General features: G+C 38.4%; 2 protein-coding genes across 4 annotated transcripts in view; both read left to right on the top strand.

Moving 5' to 3' along the window:
* The first annotated feature begins 1,594 nt into the window (after window positions 1–1,594).
* LOC108570778 (CBP80/20-dependent translation initiation factor) lies at window positions 1,595–11,245 on the top strand. 3 transcript variants are annotated; one of them, XM_017932686.1, is made up of 11 exons: window positions 1,595–2,192; window positions 2,605–2,825; window positions 3,084–3,194; window positions 5,776–5,896; window positions 6,170–6,269; window positions 7,027–7,255; window positions 7,736–7,967; window positions 8,041–8,159; window positions 8,515–8,658; window positions 8,887–9,015; window positions 9,126–11,245. In XM_017932686.1, exons 3-11 carry the CDS (start codon window positions 3,147–3,149, stop codon window positions 9,354–9,356), a joined length of 1,353 nt encoding a protein of 450 aa, XP_017788175.1. In that variant the 5' UTR covers window positions 1,595–2,192; window positions 2,605–2,825; window positions 3,084–3,146; the 3' UTR covers window positions 9,357–11,245. The 3 variants fall into 3 exon arrangements, with proteins under 3 accessions (XP_017788175.1, XP_017788176.1, XP_017788178.1); XM_017932687.1 differs by having other exon boundaries at window positions 3,062–3,194; XM_017932689.1 differs by lacking the exons at window positions 1,595–2,192; window positions 2,605–2,825; window positions 3,084–3,194 and adding an exon at window positions 4,713–5,024.
* A 1,712-nt stretch (window positions 11,246–12,957) lies between these two features.
* The window catches only part of LOC108570669 (dual oxidase), a 13,582-nt gene continuing 5,515 nt past the window's right edge, over window positions 12,958–21,024 (top strand). The window contains exons 1-6 of the mRNA XM_017932560.1: window positions 12,958–13,230; window positions 14,671–14,751; window positions 16,360–16,521; window positions 18,409–18,596; window positions 19,920–20,124; window positions 20,216–20,382. Of these exons, the coding sequence (XP_017788049.1) occupies window positions 13,140–13,230; window positions 14,671–14,751; window positions 16,360–16,521; window positions 18,409–18,596; window positions 19,920–20,124; window positions 20,216–20,382 (894 nt within the window). The 5' untranslated portion in view covers window positions 12,958–13,139. The remainder of the gene's footprint in view (window positions 13,231–14,670; window positions 14,752–16,359; window positions 16,522–18,408; window positions 18,597–19,919; window positions 20,125–20,215; window positions 20,383–21,024) is intronic.

Below are 21,024 nucleotides of genomic sequence, written 5' to 3'. Positions count from 1 at the left end.
CACACACACACACACACACACACGATACACTAGCAAAGATGAAACAAAAAAAAAATATAGTGTAAAGAATAAGTGTTTAGAGTGACTTGTTGGCCGCTCACCGAGAAACTTCAAACTACCCAAGTGTTCACAGGCCATACTAGCTGGCATTACAATTTTATCTATATTTACTACAGCAGATATAAAAAATAAAAAACTCATGGTCGAAATGTTAGTAGCGATTCCACCTGTAGTGAATTCGATGCCACACATTTCGATTGTGCATTACACAGAAAACAAATGCGTATGATAATATACACGGTATATGATTATACTATTCGCAATTGTATTGTATTATAAAGAAGAAAGCGTGTATTCGGAGAGAATAATTTATAAGCCACTTTTTCTGTACGTATTCGAATGATGTATTTTCGATGTTGAAGCGAGAATCTGTCTACAGAGTTATTCGAACAACCCGTTTATCGTGTTTAATGTTAACGAATTTTTGTGTAGTAGATAATGTCAGGACATAACGTGTGTAAATGATGTTAATGTTTGGTTACATCGTTCTGTCGGTTTTACGAAGAGAGGGATTAACATTTAATTGATAAATTATAAAAAAAAACCACAATTACGTCATAGTGACGTCACAGTGTGTTACCATATCTATGTAATGTACTATAATTTTTTATGCGTTTTTTGATAACAAACAACATTATACAAGATTGAAATCATTTTGAAACGTATTAGAGAATGTACAGAAAGAAAAAAAGAAGAAAAACACATTTATTTTGTTAATAATTAAAGTAAGAAACTTTGTAGGTGGATTCTACAAAATGTGCTTTGCAACACAACCGATCTTGGTGCTCGATACTCGTTAATTTGATTCGATTGTAAGCGGCCTGAATACTGTAATTAATTTTTATACCTTAAAGGGGATCGATTATCGTAGCACTTAGTGCTATGTATTTAAATCTTGTACGTTACATTTTTTCGTAGCGATCGAAAATAACGATACGAAAACGAATTTAGCAGAAAGTTTAAGATTTATTTTTCATAATATTATTTTCAATGTAGTAGTAATAACAAAGAAGCGTGTTATGGTTACCCACGAGGCACAAGATATATATATTAGTTAAGCGCTTGAAACAAAAGAAAAAAAAAAAATGAGAAAAAGTATCATCGAAGGATGTGCAAACGAAACACTAGCCATTGGCCGGATCAAGTGATAAATGGTTTAATGCTTCCAATTAAAAGAAATATAGATTCTTCAATTGACTTATTGCTATCATGGTTTGTAATCCTCTAAATCGTATTTACAAATAAATATAATGATTTGTGACACATTACCGTCATACATGTTTGTTTCTATCCTCTGCTGGAAAGGATAAGAAATTTTTGACACTTTGAATTTGGCGCCATTTGCATATACCGTGGGTACTACAATTACTGCACTAACTTTTCTATTATTTCATCACAATGTCATTGTTACCGGTGGTACTTGGGATAACTTGTCGTGGTATTAGTGTCCATTGTCAAGCTCAAAGTGTTAAACAGCCTGATGCAAACAGCTGATTGCGTTCAAAGGACGTTTAGACCACGCACGGCGTGGTGTGACATACTAATGCTCGATTGCATGTACGTGTATGCAACGAGAATGGAGAACTAGCGTCATTCGCGTGGGTGCGACCGTGCGTGGTCGAGGATTCACGGACGGTCGAACGGATCGCAGATGATCTAGCTCGATCGTCGCCGTTCGAGCTGGCTCGATGACACGCGTAAATGGCATTGCTTCGAAACGTCGCGTATCCGTCCGTTCTCGGCGAACCACGACGATACGAAGGCGTGAACACAAACGCGCGTTGAGATCGATGGTGTATACGTCGCAACTCTGAGCGTCGAGCGTTTTCGCATCGATGTTGGGTCTCGAGTATCGATCGCTTCAGAAAGTCGCGTTAAAGTGTGATGTTCAGCGGGATGTTCGAAGTGTCTGAGCATAATCGCTGGCAACGAAGCTTTGTCACGAGTTTGTTGGAGTGTGGATCTAGTTGGAATTATTTTTTAAACGATAGATTGACTGTAAAGGGAGAGAGCAATACGTGTATATATGAATTAAATTCCAGTGTACAAAGTGTAAAATAAAGATTTAGATTTGGTGTATACACGAAGCGTCTATTACCGTTCGAGTCGATGGTCCGTCAGCCGAATGAAAGGTTTGTGTTTTCTCTGTACATACGTCTGAATTGGAATACAGCCCTAATGAAAAAGAAGAGAAGTTAAATGTCTATTGAAATTACGCTAATTACGGGCAAGGGTCCCGCGATTCAGCTTGGCATTATTTTTAAATAAACTTTAAATAGTCTGGTACTTTTGTTTAAAGTTTATTTTCTTTTGAAACGAAATATATATCGAAATGGAAAGTTTACATCGAAAAGTTTCATATCACCCCCCCCCCCCCCACATTTATCTATATTATTATTCTCTAATCTCTTCGTGCAATCGTAGTTTACGTAATATGAAAATCTGCACAGTTTAATTACGTCGTAAATAAATTTAAAATATACTCAGGCTGGGTGCATAATGGCGAAGAAATAATGATGATTCATCACGATAATTTGAATACAGGTTCGCGGTCGTCTCGAATCGGTAGATCGAGTGCCAGCATCGAGAACGACGTCAGTCGCGCGGCTCACTTCCGGTCCTCTACGCCGGTAAAACGAAATTGCGACCGAACGAACGATTATCCCGAAGTTTTTCAACGAATCCACGATATATTTCGAAAATATTTTTCAAATTCGACGTAACTCCAACGAATTTCTCTTATTCCGCGATGTTACGCAATAAAGGTTAGTAGAAAATTCTAACTAATTAAAACAATTTCAACTGCGATGTTGCATTATCGATAATCAAGATCGAATGTCCATATTGAATGTAATATTGATTTTTATTGGTTGAATAGAAAATTGTGAATTGAAAAAAGTTTGAAAATGCAACGGGTTGAAAACATAAATGCGTGAAAACACAAATTTGTGAATATTTCTTCGTTTATTTCGAACATTATATAAAATGTGTTACAATAAAGGTGTATCTGTTGGAATATATAGTGTAATTGGTGCTGAAGTTCGTTGATTTCTTCGACCGTTGTAATCAAATAATTGCCCTCCAAGATGGTGCGCGTCGCACGCTTGCCTCACGCGAAAGAAGAAACAATGAAGGTGAGTTAATTAAACGAGAACGGGAACAAGATGAAAACGCTTTGAATCTCAAAGTAAAACGAAGGACAGCATACGGTAAACTTCTTAAGAACGATGAATACATTTGCGAGATACTGTGTTAGTCATAGATATTTCAGACGCAAACGGAAATGGAATCGAAGCCAAAACGTGTCGCACGTTTTCGATTCCACTTTTCGCAGACATTAATTACATTTTCTTATTACGCGTCAAGTATGAACAATTTCTCGTGCGTCCTAACTGCCAGGAAACGAAACGTTGAAAATAATGTAGGAATTAAGGAAAAAAATATTGTGGTAATTAAATAAAACTTTTTTGCAATCTGAGTTTAGGAGGAGCTTTTGTTACATATTGTATATTTTACAACCTTTTTAACCTCTTAGCTGAGTTCATATCTCAAATAGAAATAGAATCTTTCAAATTGTAAGCAATTACTTCATCTTGCTTCTTACAAATATGAATATTTAATCAACTATTGTGCTCTAAGCATTGGCTAACCAATGACGAGTTAACTCGTCTTCTCTGATTAATAGGTTAATTGAAAAAAAGGGGGAAAATACTTAATTCGAAGAAAACGCAGGAGCTTGAAAATATGGGAAAATATATTTTAGGTTGCATATTATCTCGTTGGTACTTCGGTTCATCGTCACGACCTCATATTTCATCAAAGCCAGCGTCCAATTCTGTTGCTAGTAGTACCGTCAAGGGTTTTACCGCTGTCCGTGCATAATACTACCATTACTACTTTCTCTAACTGTATTCTGCACCCAACAATATAAACCAGAATCAAAAATATGCGCAAGTCGAACTAAAATAAAATTTCTCTTCGCATCTTCAAGAATCTCTTCGAAATAATAAAAAAAAAAAGAATTAAAAATTCGAAGACCTCATCTGTAACCTCCGAATAAAGAGATGTTTGTCGTCGAACCAAATATCAGTCAGTCGCTGTCGCGAGAGATAGCACGCATTCTGCGTCCACTTCGGATAAAAAATTCTAGCTGGCGCCAACGGAGCTGATTCTAAGAAAGCACCTACTATTCGAGCTACTTTGGCTTCGCGACGACGAAACGTACCACGAGGATTCTCGAATTCCTGCAACATCGTCACCATCATCGTCGTCGTTCATTCCAGAAGAGAGAAATAAAGAGAAAAGAAAATAAAAAAAAAAGCGGGTAAAATAAAAAAAATCGTTTCCTCTAACATCTCCGCAGATCTGTACAGTGTTTTTTTTTATCGCTGTTAATTCGCCACACTGATTCTTTCTCCTCAGACAACTTTCTACCACCGTGGGAAAAAGGAATTGAAAAAGCTGTGTGTGATCGAGAGAAGAAATCGTTTGGACGCGTTCGGCAATTTTCGGATCTACCCTAAAAGCGTGTTTCGCCCGAGACAACCGAGGATGACTCTCGTCGGATATTTCAGTCCACTGTTAGCACGGTGCAGCGCGGCATTAATACGCATGTAAGCTCGTCGTGTATCGTGTGGCTGTATATTCGTTGGTTCGTTTCGCTCGCTCGGTTGCTCGCTCGTGGCGGTGCTGTCTATTATTAGTCGACAGTCATCGGAGTCGGCTGTAACGCGCGGCCGAGCGACAACGCGGAAAAAGCTGGAAGAAAATTCGACGTGAAAAACGCGTACACCGCGATAGATTCTCCTGTAGCACGTGTCGCATAAGTGGACGGTAAGATTGCTGTGTCGCCGGCCCACCACCACCGCGTTACCGCTCTCCACTGACACCCTACTGCGACCAGGATTTCCATCCAACGCTCTATCGACGCCCTTGGAAACGATGATTCTCGCACGCTTTCCACTGTGAGTCTCCCTCGTTGTGTTCCGGTACTGCGTCTCTCCTACGCCGAAACTGCGTCTCTCGTCTCGTTCAGCTCTCTTTGTTGCGTGCACCAGTTTTCGTATTTTTTGTTTTCTTTGGGAAAATGAGGATATCACGGTAGAGGATTTTTCAGATCGATGGGGATCTTCTGCACGTTGTCGAATGTAGATTTAGGTTTTTGGATCTGTTAGGTGTCTGTGGAGAATAACGGAAGATGGATTTAGGAGATGATATTAAGAGAAAGAATTGTACTTAGTTTATAGTTACTTAAAAATTGTACATACAGGTTAATTGAAAGTTTAACGGGTCGAAAGTGTTCATTCAGGCACTTGAGGATTAACACGTCCACTGTCCAAGTAGTATGAATACGAATTACAAATTTTACAGCTGTTTCTCCTGTAAAATTTGTTTCTTCTATTATTCCACTATCGATGCTAAGCAGCCGACATGTGATTCAGCGGACAGTGAACGTGTTAAACTTGTGAGAGATTTTTCCTCGATCGTTGTCAGAGTTCAGTTGCCTCTCTGATACAGCTTTTGCAGGGATAGATATAGCAACGCGTACACATGGTTCTCGTATTTAGAGAAATTTTGATTCAAAGTATAGCTGTCCTTCTATTATTAGTGAATCAAAGTTAGAACGTTTATATGCATATATACATGTATAAACAATTGTTGACACGTTTTGAACGGCGGCCACTTGTTAGATTGATTTATCGTTCGATCTTGCAGATGAGGGATGCGGTTCTTCAGAAAGGAAATAATAACAATAATAATAATAGCAGTAATAACAATAATAATAACGTGACCACGTTAAAAAGCAAGCCTTCGTTGGAAATTTACCGACCGCCAGGTTTGTATTTTACATTAGGTCGTGTGATATAATTTCAATTAATAACAATTTGTGTAATACAATTTATAATAAATTGAAATGTCACGTTTATGTTAGTTTGCGTCTAACAAGAGATCTCTTAGATCCTTCAGATTGCTCAACAGATATTTAACAAGAATTTGGAAAATTCAAATTTGCGAATATTTATTACTGCACGATCTAATAATTTTAGAATGAAAATATGCAAAATGAAGATTTAAAAAAATATGTCTGACTGTTTATGTTACTTTTTAGGTGGAAGAACGGAAGGAACCACGGCGAACGCCACTAATCCGCGTTTAAACGTACATGCTAAGGAGTTCACTATGAAGCAGAACGATTCGCATCCTTCTAAGTGAGTATAAACTACTTACGAAATAGTTGACGTATTGAGAACGCTTTCTGGAAGGTCTAGAAAGACATCGTGAGACACTGGTAAGAGTGGTAGTTCTTTACGAAAAGAAATTTTTTAAATCGGACACGTTTCAAAGAAACTTCATTTCGATACAATAGGATGAAGAATGTGTAAGTAAAGGAGAACGTTATTTTTACACGTATAAAAAAATTATTATAACCTAAATTAATACGTTTGTGTGGAAAATTTATTTTAAAAATTATCAACGATTATAGGGTAAATAAATAAAAAAATTTTCATAGATTCAAAGAAGAAACTTACAAATTTTGACGAAAAATTTTTAAGAGAAGAATTATTGTTTCTTTTTTTTATTATTAATATCTCAATTTGTATATCACGATGACACTATCGAAACCATACCTATACGCCTTTCTACTTAGAAGTAAGAGGAGCCGAAAGTGATTTCGAAACAAGATTCATTTTTCGTTGCTCGTTGCGTAAAACCTGATGTTATAGATTAGTATTCGAATCAACGTGTGAAGTGAAAGATGAAAGAGTGCAGGATTATGTCAGTGTGTTGCAACGGCGTTTTGATAAACTGTTAATCCTTACGGCGTTAAAAGGTATTACGTCAGTTGTACAAACAAGCCTGGTTGGATAAATGCGATACGAGCGTGGACGATAAAAAGAGACAATAATTTCAGCTTAACGTTTTACTTTCCATTTAAGTGATCGGTATTTAATGATCCTGATCCAGGTCTCGGACGAATGCTTCAGAGCGATCTTCGTATTATCTGCAGCACAGCAAGTCAAGCGGCAACGTGCATCGGTATCTTTACGCGCCTCAGCAACAGCAACAGATGCAGCACACGCTTCACCAGCAACATCATCAAACGTCACGTCACAGCGGGCATCATTCGGCAGGCTCAGCGCTACGACAGTCACATCCGCTCGATACCTCGGCGTCCAGTGGAAATATCTTACATGTAATGAGAACTTTTTTTTCATTAAGACCGAACAGGAATAAACGATAGGGAGAAATGTTTTTTTTTTGTTTGGAAAAGAAAAGAAATACGAAGAGTATGTAAAAAGAAGAAAGTTAAGAATTTTCGAGTGACGGGACAATGATAAATGATGCAGAGAAGAAAGTGGAATTTTTGATTAAAAAAAAAAAAGAGATACAAGAGAATTATAAAAAGGAGAGAGAATACAGTATCTAAATATTGGTATACTCTTTTTATCAGGTAATGAAAAAAAGTTCGTCGTTTTACCATTTAATAAAACCGCAGGAATTCTTTTGGTTACTCGATGAGAAAGAAGTTTAAATTTATTGAATGAGTAATGCGTCATTCTTGTTGTGAATGTCTAAACGTTTTAACACCTGTAAAACAACATAGAGAATGGAATGCAAGAGCGCGTAGGATGAACGTGAAAGTAAGGTATATTGAATGCGTTTTGTGAAACAGGGCTCGGGCAGGGTCCATTTCAACATGGATCAAAACGAAGTCAAAACGAACACGATGAAACCCGGCAGGCTCACGAAATCGTTATCCTTCGTCTCTACTTATGGTCTGAAACGATCGAAGAGCCTGAACGCGGCCGACGTGCTGGCTGCGAAGGCGGTGAATATTTCAGACGCCTCTGAATTGGGAAAATTCCCGTCGGCGATCCAGGACACGCTTCTCAGAGCCATCGAAGGTAATAATACAAAGTCGTAACAAAAATCTTACACCTTAAACACATATTAATCACGATCATTTTCTTTATTCAGATCCAAATTTGTTGAATGCTCGAGCTTTAATGGAACTGGTTCGACACATTTTGGAGAGGGTCGTCGAGAACCGAAAATACGCGGAACCAGCGGCGAAAATTTGCATCACAATTATAGAGGTTACTATTACGATTCATTCGTAATTCAATTGAAATGAATCTCGTATCCTCACAGAGGAAAACTTCGACTCTCTACCCAAAATCTTTATCTCAAAATATCTAGAAATTTATTGACGAGTACTTCAACCTCAATATCAATCCTTCCTTCAATATTGACCGCACACGATGAATAATATTGTCAATATTTGTCAGTACTGATAATATTACTGATCGTCTGCGGGTCACATTATAGTCCCTTGCGGTTCACATCACTTCCTCGTTCACTAATATCTCTCTCTCTTCCTCTTTCCACGTGCGATGCTGGCGAAAATTTGATACATGAAATCAAGTTGTCATAAAATGTTATTAAATGCAGAAAGAAACCAAAGAAACCTTCTTGGAATCCTTGTTGAACACCTGTCAACAGTGGTATCAAGACAGAGTGAAGATACTATACGACGGGTCCAGTTACCATCGTTATTCCGCCTTCATGACGTTCTTGAATGAGATGTATTGCCAGGTACGAAAGAAGAACAACTTCATGCGGATGTAGTTTTTACTACAAACAGTTTTTGATTCACGGAACTTTATGTTAACGTTTGCCGACTTTTAATTGATTCTGTAACCGGATCATTAAATTCCGCAACGTTGGTGCTTCGTCGAATTAGTCAATTTTTTGTCAAATCATGAATCAAAACCATCGACGGTACGCATCCGTCTTCATACATATGCATGATCATGGTTACAGTTAAAGCGAAGGCAGCTTCAGTTGAAGACACAACAAGAGGGCGTTCCCCCCGGACGTGTTCTCCTCACGTTGCTTTGGAAGTGCTGTCAAGATTGCTTACAGCCTCCAGTTGTGAATTCCTTAGCAGAGGTGGGTTTAGAATGGTGTTAATGCTGACAAACTTCAGTTTCGAGTGTCCAACAGTCGAAGAATTAAGCTCAAGTAATTAATATCAATAGTCTTCTTTCTTCACTTTACAGACGGACTGCCTGTTCTTCATTCTAACATGCATTGGTAAGGACCTGGACACTGAATTACCAGCTCAGTTACAGCAATTGCTTGGAAGCCTGAGAGACGCTTTCCTTGCGGAAGACACGATACTACCGTCAGTTAGAAAGACTCTCTTACAATTGATCGAGCTTCACGCGGCGCATTGGCAGCTTCCAGCACCAGCAGTTGTCTATTATTATCCTGGATCGACCTCGAAATGATGTTTCACCTTTTCGATTCCTTCGTCCACGTTGGTCGGTTCTGTGCGTATGGACTCTAGATCGTGAACAAGATCATTTGTACTTGAACACACTCACAGAACACAGCGTGGACTGTGCTATAATAAAAAAAGAGACGAATGCTGTCGGTAGAGGCTGCGAGAGATTGCTCGAAGGTGACAGCCTGGAGCGACGTTGTTACGTGATTGGTTCCGGATGAAGAAGAAACTTTGTTGCTTCTCTTCCAACAAGAGTTTACTCTATTGTGGACACGGTAACATGCAATTTTTATATAGCTGGTTATTTGGAGTACAATTCTCCAATCGTCTAAAAACTAGAATCTGATTGAAGAACTAACACCTGCTGCTGAGTTTTGAGCAAATATATGCATGTAACATTTACTATTTTTACTTTAAATAGCAGCGGAAATAATTTAGATGTCTATTAAGAGTGAGACACCCTTACATTAGATTTTGAGGTTACATCCTTTGGCCCTTACTCCTATATAGAGAGCATATCGTGCCTCGCTCGTAACGCGTCATCGTGGGAGTTATTTATGTTATTTACACGTAACAACGTCGCTCACTGTTACGAATTATACGTAGAAATATTAATTTATATCGCGAACGGTGCTGTCTTTTACACGAAACGTATCTTCAGAATGTTCTTTCTTTCCTTTTTTTAAACACGCCATACTGTTTAAACTGATTAGGGGGATTTCCCAATCGACGAGATCAGAGAAACGTTGATACATTGCGAAACGCTTTGTAACATTTAACATTATGGAATTCCTCCTTAATGCTTGGCTACTCTGTAACTGTCTCTCTGGAAACGTTGACTTAATCCTCTAATCATTTTGAGCCACGTGTTTTACCATCGAACCAAGAGCGTTTCGTTTCGTTTCACGCTTAACCTTAGCGTAACGAAGGTTTCCGAATTGCAACGGCAAAGAAACCTTTTGCGACGCACTCTTGCAAAACCTTTTGTTCGATGTACGGATCCAGGCAATTACGCGCGACCGATGCGTCAGCTGGCAGAACACGGACAACCGTGATCTCATTGTTACCACGAGGAATAATCGTACCTGTTGCGATTCTGCAAAAAATGATTTACGACCATCGGTATTGCGTCTCGAGGAATGGCGCAAGAGAATCCTCGAGTTAATCTTATGCACGTTCGTCCTGTCTGGATAGACTCACGAAGATAGAAACTAAGTTTCAGTGGTTTCGAATTAGAAATTGAAACTCCTTTAGTGAGTCAATAGGTTAGGAAATCGGGACAGCTGAGACCGTCACGTGTTTTATCAATTGTCGCGCGAATATTGCGAATTCTGGAAATGCCAGAAGGATCGTAGATTCATGACTTAAATGTGCATGTGCATGTAACAAAGAGGCAGCAAATGAGCGAACGAACCAGATGTTTGTAGAAAGAACGTCATCGTTGGAGGGAGGAACGCGGAAGATCAAGAGCTTCGATTTAAAATGTGATTCTACTTCGAATTTTCCTCGGATTTTTCCGGTGTAACACGAAGTATTCATTTCATTTCAAAGAAATGAATAGAAAGAAAAAATTCAAACGAATCGAATGAAAGAATACGTGATAAAGTTACCGTCGAAAACGTCGAACGATACATTATGAAAAAGAAACAATGAAAACGACCCTTATGTGGAACGACCTGAGTGTATGCGATGATGTATATGATTTTTCCTCGTTAAACACGTGAAGTTGTGAAACGGTGAATTACGTCGTTGTATCTTTTGGTGTAGTTTGGCTGCATCAAATCAGGATGTCAAATGTTCTCTGTACATACAGACCCATGATATTCACTCTGCGAGTTAGAGAATGTCAATGACTTAAATTAAAATACAGATGCAAGAATTTTTTTGTTGTAACTGTCGTTGCACTTGTCATTGATTATTCGATTCCCTTGTAGATATGATGGCGTGTTGATTTTTAATTTTAGGTTAGGTTAAGTGGACATGCAAATTCTCAGTGATCGCGTGTAACTTTAAGGAACGTTGGCAAACGGACTGTGATTCATTATAGAAAAGATGAAGAGCTTTCTGGAAGGGATAGGTGCTTAGCATGACATATACTCTCAATAAGGAGTATGCCTGTTTGATCTCGAAATGCAATCGCCTTTGCAGATTCGTGCCAAGGGCGATAAAAATCACCCGGTGGAGCCGAGATCTCTGCATGGATTGACTCACTCTGCGCTTCTTTAGAGAACGTCTATGCTTATATTTATCTTTTCAAAATTTTCAAATACTTCAAACTTCATTATTCAAAGTGCAACCACTAACAAGATTACAAAACTTCGCATCGTGCTTCAACATTAAAGACATCACGTTGACTTAACCTCATTCTCCCTGTCCAATTTTGAGCAAACTGCAAATTAGAAAACATCTCATACTATTATTTGTTCCCATAGGCGAACAAAGAATATATTGACTATGTAATATCATCGAGATATTGCGTTTGCTCTTCCACTGGTAAAGCGAAACACCTGTTACATTAGATATGATGCAAAGAATAGAAAACGAGCATACGTTTGTTCCGAACGTATAATTTTACATCGAAGAATATATCTTCCGGAGTTCTATAACACTCTTATCAAAAAGAAGTAATATTTTCATACAAAAATATTGTAAAAATGCCTAATCTAACCAACAGCTAGCCAAGATTCTTTCTCTTCTGTAAACCAACCAATACGACATTCAAACTACCACAAAGGATCATTCTAACCTTACCCCATCACCACCAGAAACCATCACAAAAAATTCACGAAAGGTGAAGCTCGAATACTATCCAAGTTATTTGCATGAGCAATATCCTCGTGTCAAGGTTACGCGTCGTATCCTCCACTATACTCGCCGCGGTTCCAGCGTCCGGAATCCAGAGCAACAGAACGCGGAACGCATGTCCGTCGCCGGCCAGGATGTTCTGCAGCGGTGTCCGTAGCAGGCTCGTCAGCCGTCGACCTTGAAAGCTCAGGTCGGGGAACCGAGAGAGGTTTCGCCTTGGATAATCGGTGCCGCGTACTCGAAAACTAGGCCTGTGCCTGAGGTGACGTCGTCGTTGGTACGTCGCGATGTACACGGTGAACGACACCAAGAGGAGAGGTGGTGAGACGTCGAGGACGCGCAGACGCGAATGAAGGAGCGGCGAGAAGCAACAGGTTGAACAGTGACGGTTTGATGTACTGGTGAAGAGGGGAAAAAAGAGAGAGAGAGAAGTGAATAGACACAGGCGCGTTCGCAGTAACGAAACAAATAGGCCGGCGACTTTCACCGCGTAGCCAAGAACGGTTGTACAGGCAACAACCGAGCGCTCTTGGCCCAAACCACTCGAGTATGAGACATACCCTCGCTCACCGTTCCCTCCAATGTCCTCGTAGTGGGGGTAATCATGGCGCGGCGCACGAGGTGGCATACCCTCGGCCAGCGAACGGGTCTCGATTCTTTTTCTTTCGGTGCCGTGTCGCACGTGTTGTGTTCGCGTCCTCTCCGTGGCAGTGTCTCGTTCTCCTTTTTTTTTCTCCCCACCTCCGCTACCCTTTAGCAAAGAGGTTTTTTCGGTTCGGAATTTCACGCTCATCTCCGTCGCGTGTTGTATCTCTTTTCCACCGTATTCCTTCCACCAATCCAGAAGACACTATACCGGTGCATGCATTCACGCGGTAGACACTGAACCGAACGGGTCGAACGTTGTAACGGTAGTGTAAGGATTGTGCGAGGATAGGAAGTGGCGATAAGATAGATCGTTGAAAGAGATGTTGTGCTGACAATGACGCGACGACGACGACCACCCAGACCAGATTCACCGTGGATCTACCTGCTCACCTGGTTGCTTTGGATCGTCCTGCCTGTTGGAACCGGTACGCCTGTTATATGCACGCGCCGCGCGATTCCGTTATCCGCTCGAACGAGCCGGACGAAAGTGTACCGAAAGTGAAAATACGGAGCAATGATGCTTCGGAGAGATTTCCACTATGGTTTTTTCCGCTTGTAGATTGTTTTTTTTTTGTTTGTTTTTTTAAATAGAAGTGGCGGTTGATTGGATTTAGAAATCGAATGCAAATATGCCGCTGGAGGAATTTTAATTCGATATTGAGGTCGATTGGTAATGATTGTCTGGTAATGATGTCAAGTTATGGGTACAGTGCGTTTGTGCGATGAGGTACGTGTTCGCGGAGTGGGTGCAGTCGAGATATAGTTGAGAGTGGTATGTTTGATTGAATTTATTGGTTTCGTTAATATATGTATTTGGTGAATCATTTGGAATATAAAGGAAAGAATTTTTCGTACTTTCTGGTGAAGTTTGGAATAAGAAGATCGGGTTGAAGATAACTGTTTCATGTTTTGGTATGTCGATTGTCTGTATTTTTATAGCTTTGCTAATTAATTATGGGAGATTCAAGTTCAAATCTTTGCCTATTAAACGATTCAGTTGAACGCAGAACTCAGTCGTAAATTGAAAATTGTTAGCCGGATCTCTTCACATATCCTAGTAGCGATCTCCACCGTATCTTGCAATTCATTTATGTGCATAGTCGATTCTCTAAACGATTATCATTTATCCGAGATACAATGGAGCTAACGAACCGATCGATCGTTCCAAGAAAACGATCACGACAGATTTTGCGTGGATCGTTTTCGAAAGTTTCTTCTGAGAAACGATTCGTAGATCCGTGACTGGTAATTCATCGTTCGTAAAACCATTCTATTGGTTCCTGTAATTAACCCTAGAACACTAACATCGAGAATACAAAGGTAGTGATAGTTCGTATGTCAGGAAAGAAATGAATAAAAAGGAATACACTAATTTTTTGAATTGGTTTTTATTTATTAACCCTTCGCAGGATAAATGGATGATGAGGTTATTATTATTCAAAAAATATCACAGAAGACTTTGCATAATTATTAACCCATAACCATGTCAAGGTACTAATTACTTATGCAGTTTCTAACTAGATCACAAGTTTAATCATTTTCTTAAACTAAATCAAATCGAAATTATATTTTCTTCGAATGTACTTAGACCAGTTCATGGTTACGTTAACTATTTTTATTGCTCAAAAATATGAATCTATTGGTTGCGTTTATAGTTTTTTTTTTATAAATTCACATCCTTAAAGGGTTAATGACTATGAAACTAGGACGATTCTTGAACCCTCTAGTGACGTCGTACACTTTCGATTTATAAAAATATCTCGACGAAGATAATCGATCATTATCGATGGAAATCGCGATTTCGCGCTTAGTAAAATGTGTTGCTGGTTTCAATTTAGAAAACATGTGCTTATTGTTCGTTACAGGAGTGGTGCACAGCTATGCGGATAAACAGAGGTACGATGGATGGTACAACAATCTGGCTCATCCGGATTGGGGATCGATCGGCAAGTACTTTAAACAACTCTAAACAGTTATTTTAGACACAGTTAGACTTGTGTGAATCAGAACAGGATAATGAAAATAGGATATGAAAATTGCAATATAAAATTCTATAAAAATGAAAGCAGAAGTTGAATATTTTAAATATTGCAATGTACCTTGTTACCATGCACTCTAAAATTTCTCGAAAAATTGAGAAGTCACCGGTAGCGTTTCTATGTACCCAGTATTAGCGACAGAAATGTAAAATTGAACGAAACAGTCGGTGAATTCTCAAATTCTTACGTTTACACGTGAAACGATAATTACCACTGTTCAAATGGAATTGAACAGAGCAACTATCGATCGCGGCAAATTGTCGCGAATATTTTTCTTGACATTGTGATGCGTCTCGAATTGCAATGGCGCGCAAGCCAATGGCGTGTAGAGTGAAAGGTGAAAAAAGTCGCTATTTTGTTTCAATACGGCCGTATAAAACGAGCGGTAAAAAAGTTCAGCGGCGTGAAAGACGCAATCAGCTCTGCCGACAGAAATGTTCTGGTTCTTTAAACATGAAAATTGTTGCTTTTCTATCAATTTCCTTAACACGTGCGAAACGATGAAACCGTGAAACGCTAATGATCAACTGGTAAAATAAGCGTACGTTTATAAAAATGTATGAAACAAACTTCTGTCGTAAAATTATGCGAGAGCATGGAGTTTTTTTATTTGTTAGATTAGGAACATCGAGCTGTAAATTGAATCTACCACTTTTTGCATCTCGAAAGCGTCTTTAATCTTATTTTACACACCAAATGTGCGTTTTATTTTTGCCTCAATTTTCTGTCTCGTCGATAATTGAATACTTTGCTGCAAGATGGAGGCAGCTAAAAATACACTTTTGAAAAATTAATAAAAACACTGTTAAGAAGATATTTTAACTGCTTAAAATCTACATATCAACGTAGAATTTAGTATTATTAATATGCAAACATATTTTTTCTCATTGATAGGGTGAATTTTTATAATTTGGACCAAATTGTATAAAAATCCACTTATTGTTGGTGAATAATTACACGAAATGTTTTTATTATGCTACGAAACTATTAATACCTGGAAATATATAAAAAAACGTCAATCTATATAATTAAAAAAAAAATTAGAAGAAAAAAGGTATTTTTCTTGACTTTGTGAATTTTATCTTTATTCGATTTTTTCTTGCACTAATCTATTCTATAACTCAATGCTTCCGTTTTACAGAAAGGCCTTCAAATTGAACGGTGTCTTATTCCAGCAGGCTTTCTGTCCACATATTTAGTTTCGTGATAAGACACTAATAGGCAGTTCAAACATTTCACTCTAGTTTATTCTTCGTATTAAAGGTAGTAAGAATAGAATGGTAAATATTTAATTACGTTCTATTGTTCAGCGACACTTCGGTAATATCCAATTAGCACGAAGTATAAAGCAGAAATTTATTTTTTTTTTTAAATTTCAAATAATTCTTAAAAAATTTCGAAATTTAGAAAAAGAATTTTTTGAGAGAGAGAGATTTAACGAAACTGCTTATCGACGATGTTTTAAGAAGAATAATTATTATCAAGTGAATCTTAACACGGTTCATACCTCCGTAGACAGCAGGCTGATACGAAAGATGCCAGCAGCGTATTCCGATGGAGTCTATATGCTTGCTGGCCAGGATAGGCCTTCTCCAAGGAAGCTTAGTCAATTGTTCATGCAGGGTGACGATGGTCTACCATCTGTGAAGAACAGAACAGCTTTATTCGCCTTTTTTGGTAAGAATATACACTAATACCTCTGAAGCTCTGTTTAAAATAATTAAATCGTCAGCTGTTAGAAGAGAACAATCACATTTTAGAAGCATAGTGAGACAGTATGCATGATTTTTCAAAAATTAAATTTCAAATTAAAAATTTTAAGTTTTAAATTTTAAATTTCAAATTTTTAATTTTATTATTCTTAATTTAGTACAAAAATTCTTTATTTCCTATATTACGACTTAGTATGAATTATCAGTATGTAAAGAGGCAATTTTTCTCTCCCCACAAAGTGTACTTTTGAAAGGTAGCAAGTCCATCGGATACTTTCCAAAAAATTAGACACCTGCCCTTTCGACAACAAACGATCATCGATATTTCACAAAAATTACTAACAAATTCTCACAAAATAATCCCCAAATCTCCACTTTAATGCATCTCACTCTCTATCCTCTCGTTCTTACGACACATTCCTTCAAGAGTCTGAAAAAAAGAAAGAAAAAGAGACGATTTTACGAGATCTCTGCATTAACATTGATAATTCGACCCACATAAAAGTTGAAGAAACCCGTAAAGAGGATATCGAGCCGTTAACATTTCGGCATGAAGAAAGCGAAAAACAACGGTAATCACCGTTCGAAAAAACCGAAGAAGCGTAAATTCTTTCCTCGGCGGAGAAATCGAGCAAAGAATGACACACGGATTTTCTCCAAGGAAACATTCATTCAGAAATAGTTGCAATGAATCAGATGTATAATGGCGGAACAGTATGCGCAGGATTACGAGACAAGGGGGGAATTACCGTGGCTGACGGTGCACGCATTCGAATATCTGTATCACGTTGTTGCGCAAACGGCAAGGTGTCCGGGTGTCGGAATAGAAACGAGTAGCACGAGGTGTAAGGGAACTTTTTGATCCACTTTTCACGGTAAAATATTCCGTGTTACAGACACTGTCTATTCTGGCACAGGCTGTTCCGAATAATTGGGAAGCTGTGTGTCGAATTGCCTAGTTGAAAGTGGAGGAAATATCAAAGGGTGAAAGGAGCATTGAGTAACGCACACTTTATAGGGTATTTTGTAATAGGATCTAGTTTAATATGAAATTTTCATTCCTTCCTCGTGAAATGTGAAATTTCGTTAATTCGAAAAGTAAATTTCAAGTAAATATCAAAATTTCGTCGAGATTGAAGTATCGAAGCTAACCTAGTTTAACGTTAGAAACCAAAATTCCCTAGGAACTAGTTCTCAATTATCACAGTTCTCGTATTATCTCTCGAAACTATGAGAAATTTGACCAATAATCAACCATCAAAGTTGATCTAATCTAAATAAAAAGTCAATGCCCAAATGATCCTAAATTTCACAATTCCACGTTCTTTACTTTCATCTCTCTAAAAAGTATGCCATTCTCTAGTAGCACAAACGATTCTCTCAAGTTTCTCATTATCTCTCGAAAGTATGAGAAATGATACGTTAGAAATCCGAAATTTGACCAATAATCAACCATCGAAATTAGTCTAATCTAAATAAAAGAATCAATACCCAAATGATCCAAACAAAATTTCACGATTCCGAGTTCTTTACTTTCTTCTCTCGGAAAAGAAATATGTCAAGCGTTGTTAAACTGGCCCGAAAACAGGGCAAGGAAAGCGGCATCCGCTTCTCGAAGGAGGCGGAAAGTAAAAACTGGGACAGTCCCCCTGAATTCCGTCCGTGTGGTTTTCGTGTCGCGGCCGCTTCCGTCGCGTCGCGGCGTGTGGCGCGTCGTGAACCTGGTTTTGAAAAAGTGATCCTTCGAGAACCGGTCGTGAGCTTCGTTGAACTCTTTGCTTCCTCGATGGAAGTGAACGGAACACCTCAAGTGTGCCTCTTCATCCGGCCACACGGACCAAAACGATTTCAGGGCAACTGGTCACGTCGGAGATAATCATGGCCAGCGAAAGTGGCTGCCCCATAGAGTACCATCGAATCGACGTGGACAAATGCGATCCGGTTTTCGACAAGGAGTGCCAAGGTAACAAGTACATTCCCTTCCGTCGGGCGGATTACGATCGTCGAACTGGACGCAGCCCTAATAGCCCTCGTGAACAGGTAATTTATTTATCTATCTGCCTTTTTTTCTTTACGAGTACCGATTGTCGATTTGTACAGGAAATAAGATAGAGAGCAGTTGAAATATCTATAGTTACGAATGAAAAGGAAACATTTGGTGATTTAGAGCCAAACTGACCCAAATTCATTTCTTCTTCTTTTTTTAATTATAGAGGGTGATTCCCCTTGAAAAAATAAGTCGAAATTGCAGAATTTTATTTTTTACATGTAAAGCTTCGTTTGCATTGAGCTTCGAAAAAGAAATTTCCACTCTTTTGCTTTCAAATCACTTTGTCACTTTGGCTAGGGTGCACCAGGTGTACCAATATTAAAAAGTGCAGCGAACAGATTTTTTAATCCTTCTCTGAGGATGCTCCTTTCTCTCGAAAGAGAAGTGTTAAATTTCTACTGGTTTAGTAAAAGAAAAAATTAAAGATCCCTTATTTTTCTGGCTGACCAAATTGGACTTCCCCTCTTAAGTTCGTTGAATTAGCGCGGCAGAAGCTCCCAGACACGAAAGTTCTCCCGAGGATGCACCGAACTTTATGTATAATAATTTCTCAGCTTTCCCCACCGATTTTTCTCTCTCCTTCGTTTCGGCTGGTCGCAGGGTGGGGCCAAAACGACTCGCATTCTTGCCCTTCATTCTGATCGGCGCGTCCTTGTCGGTATTTTTAGAACCGTTGCAAAATTTTTGGACCTGAATTTCACGTCACGCAGGACGATTCTCTTGGAAGGTCGAAGAAAGAGATTCTTACTCGTTTTTATTTCAAATCTGATCGAGATTTTCCTATCATTGTAAATTGAGAATTATGAATTATCCTTGATCTTCCGATTCTTCTAACCTAAATATTCCACTTGACTTATTTATCTTCGTGTTAAATGTACATTCGATTAATTTATCCGTTGAATTGTTACACTAGGAAGTGGTGTTTTAAATATAAAACACGACAAACTCGTTGGAAAGATCTCCCTTAAAAAGTCTTCCCACAAATTACAACGATCGTCATTAACGACGGGGGAAAGTGACGGTGATTAAGAGGAACGCGAGCTGTTTCTTACGCTTCTCCTCGCTGTGTATCGTAATTACACCGCCTAACAAGTAAACCGTATCGAATATTTTCACAAGAAAAAGTTTCTCGCTTCTACCGAGAACCTTTTAATTCAATTAAACCCGAGGAAATCTGTTTCTTTTCGAAAATTCTCTTTCTCTTTAACGATCTGACATTAAACGATTCCACGGAATCGCTTCCAATTAGCGATGATCGTTGATATAATGGGAGATAAGTGGTGAAAAGTAGCTCTGAATACGTGAGGTTGCAGATAAACAAAGTTACGAGCTGGATCGACGGTAGCTTCATTTATTCGAGCAGCGAAGCATGGGCGAACACGATGAGATCCTTCAAAAACGGCAGCCTCCTCATGGAACCCACCAGGAAGTTTCCTGTGAGAAACACCATGCGTGCACCGCTTTTCAATCATGCTGTTCCACACGTTATGAGAATGCTCAGTCCAGAACGTCTTTATCGTAAGTTCGTTTATTTATTTTTCTCTTATCTCCGTACGTGAGGATTTTTGTAATTTTCTTAACGGTGAAAAACAATTTCAATCTATTGCAGTTCTCGGAGATCCACGAACGAATCAGCATCCACCGTTGTTGGCTCTTGGGATACTGTTTTATCGCTGGCACAATGTTGTCGCTGCTAGAATACAACAGGATAATCCGAGCATGTCCGATGAAGATATTTTTCAGAAAGCGAGGAGAACTGTTATAGGAACGCTTCAGGTAAAAAGAAAGTTTCAATTCTTCTGTGAATTGTTATTTCTTCAGGTGTCAATTAAATATCGATATTTGGTAATTGTATATAATATTAAAAACAAGATGATAAAAAATATCTTAAAGAAATATTGAGATATCTGTTAATTGTATATCTCTCCCCTCTTTAATTGTCAATTCTGTGTAATTTGTAATCTTGTCATGCTTGCGATTCCTCTCTAATCGAATTGAAATTCGATTCAGAAGGAATGCAAAGTAGATTCACTATGCATCCATGGTTCCCTGAACTCTGCCTATCGATCGATGCTATATACCTGAATTATAATAAAACGAAGATGTGACACGTTCTTTCTGCGAACAAACCGTGAATTGTCATACCTCTCGTCTAAGCACGTAATGCTATATCATTCGCTTGTAATTGTACACCGTTCGCGTAACTCGATATACTAATTTTATACTACTTGAAGAATTAATACAAACTCACGAACCGTAATCCTGTATGAGATCTTTCTGTACTCTTTTTGTATCTTTTATATATTTCATGCACTCTATTTGTAACTTTTTTTCTAATTTTATTTATTTATTTATTTATTTATTTATTTTTTTTTTTTTTTTTTTTTTTTTTTTTTTTTTTTTTTTTTGTTTAAAAGA

This window comes from Habropoda laboriosa, unplaced genomic scaffold (assembly GCF_001263275.1).
Source record: "Habropoda laboriosa isolate 0110345459 unplaced genomic scaffold, ASM126327v1 scaffold87, whole genome shotgun sequence".
Taxonomy (NCBI): domain Eukaryota; kingdom Metazoa; phylum Arthropoda; class Insecta; order Hymenoptera; family Apidae; genus Habropoda; species Habropoda laboriosa.
Note: the sequence above shows the minus strand (reverse complement) of the source record. Positions and strands in the feature narration are given on the sequence as shown.

Coding starts and splice junctions, on each gene's coding strand:
- LOC108570778 (XM_017932686.1), top strand. CDS start 3,147: ATGGTGCGCGTCGCACGCTTGCCTCACGCGAAAGAAGAAACAATGAAG. Junction 7,256..7,735: donor CCAGTGGAAATATCTTACAT/GTAATGAGAACT, acceptor TTTGTGAAACAG/GGCTCGGGCAGGGTCCATTT. Junction 8,160..8,514: donor TTTGCATCACAATTATAGAG/GTTACTATTACG, acceptor TATTAAATGCAG/AAAGAAACCAAAGAAACCTT.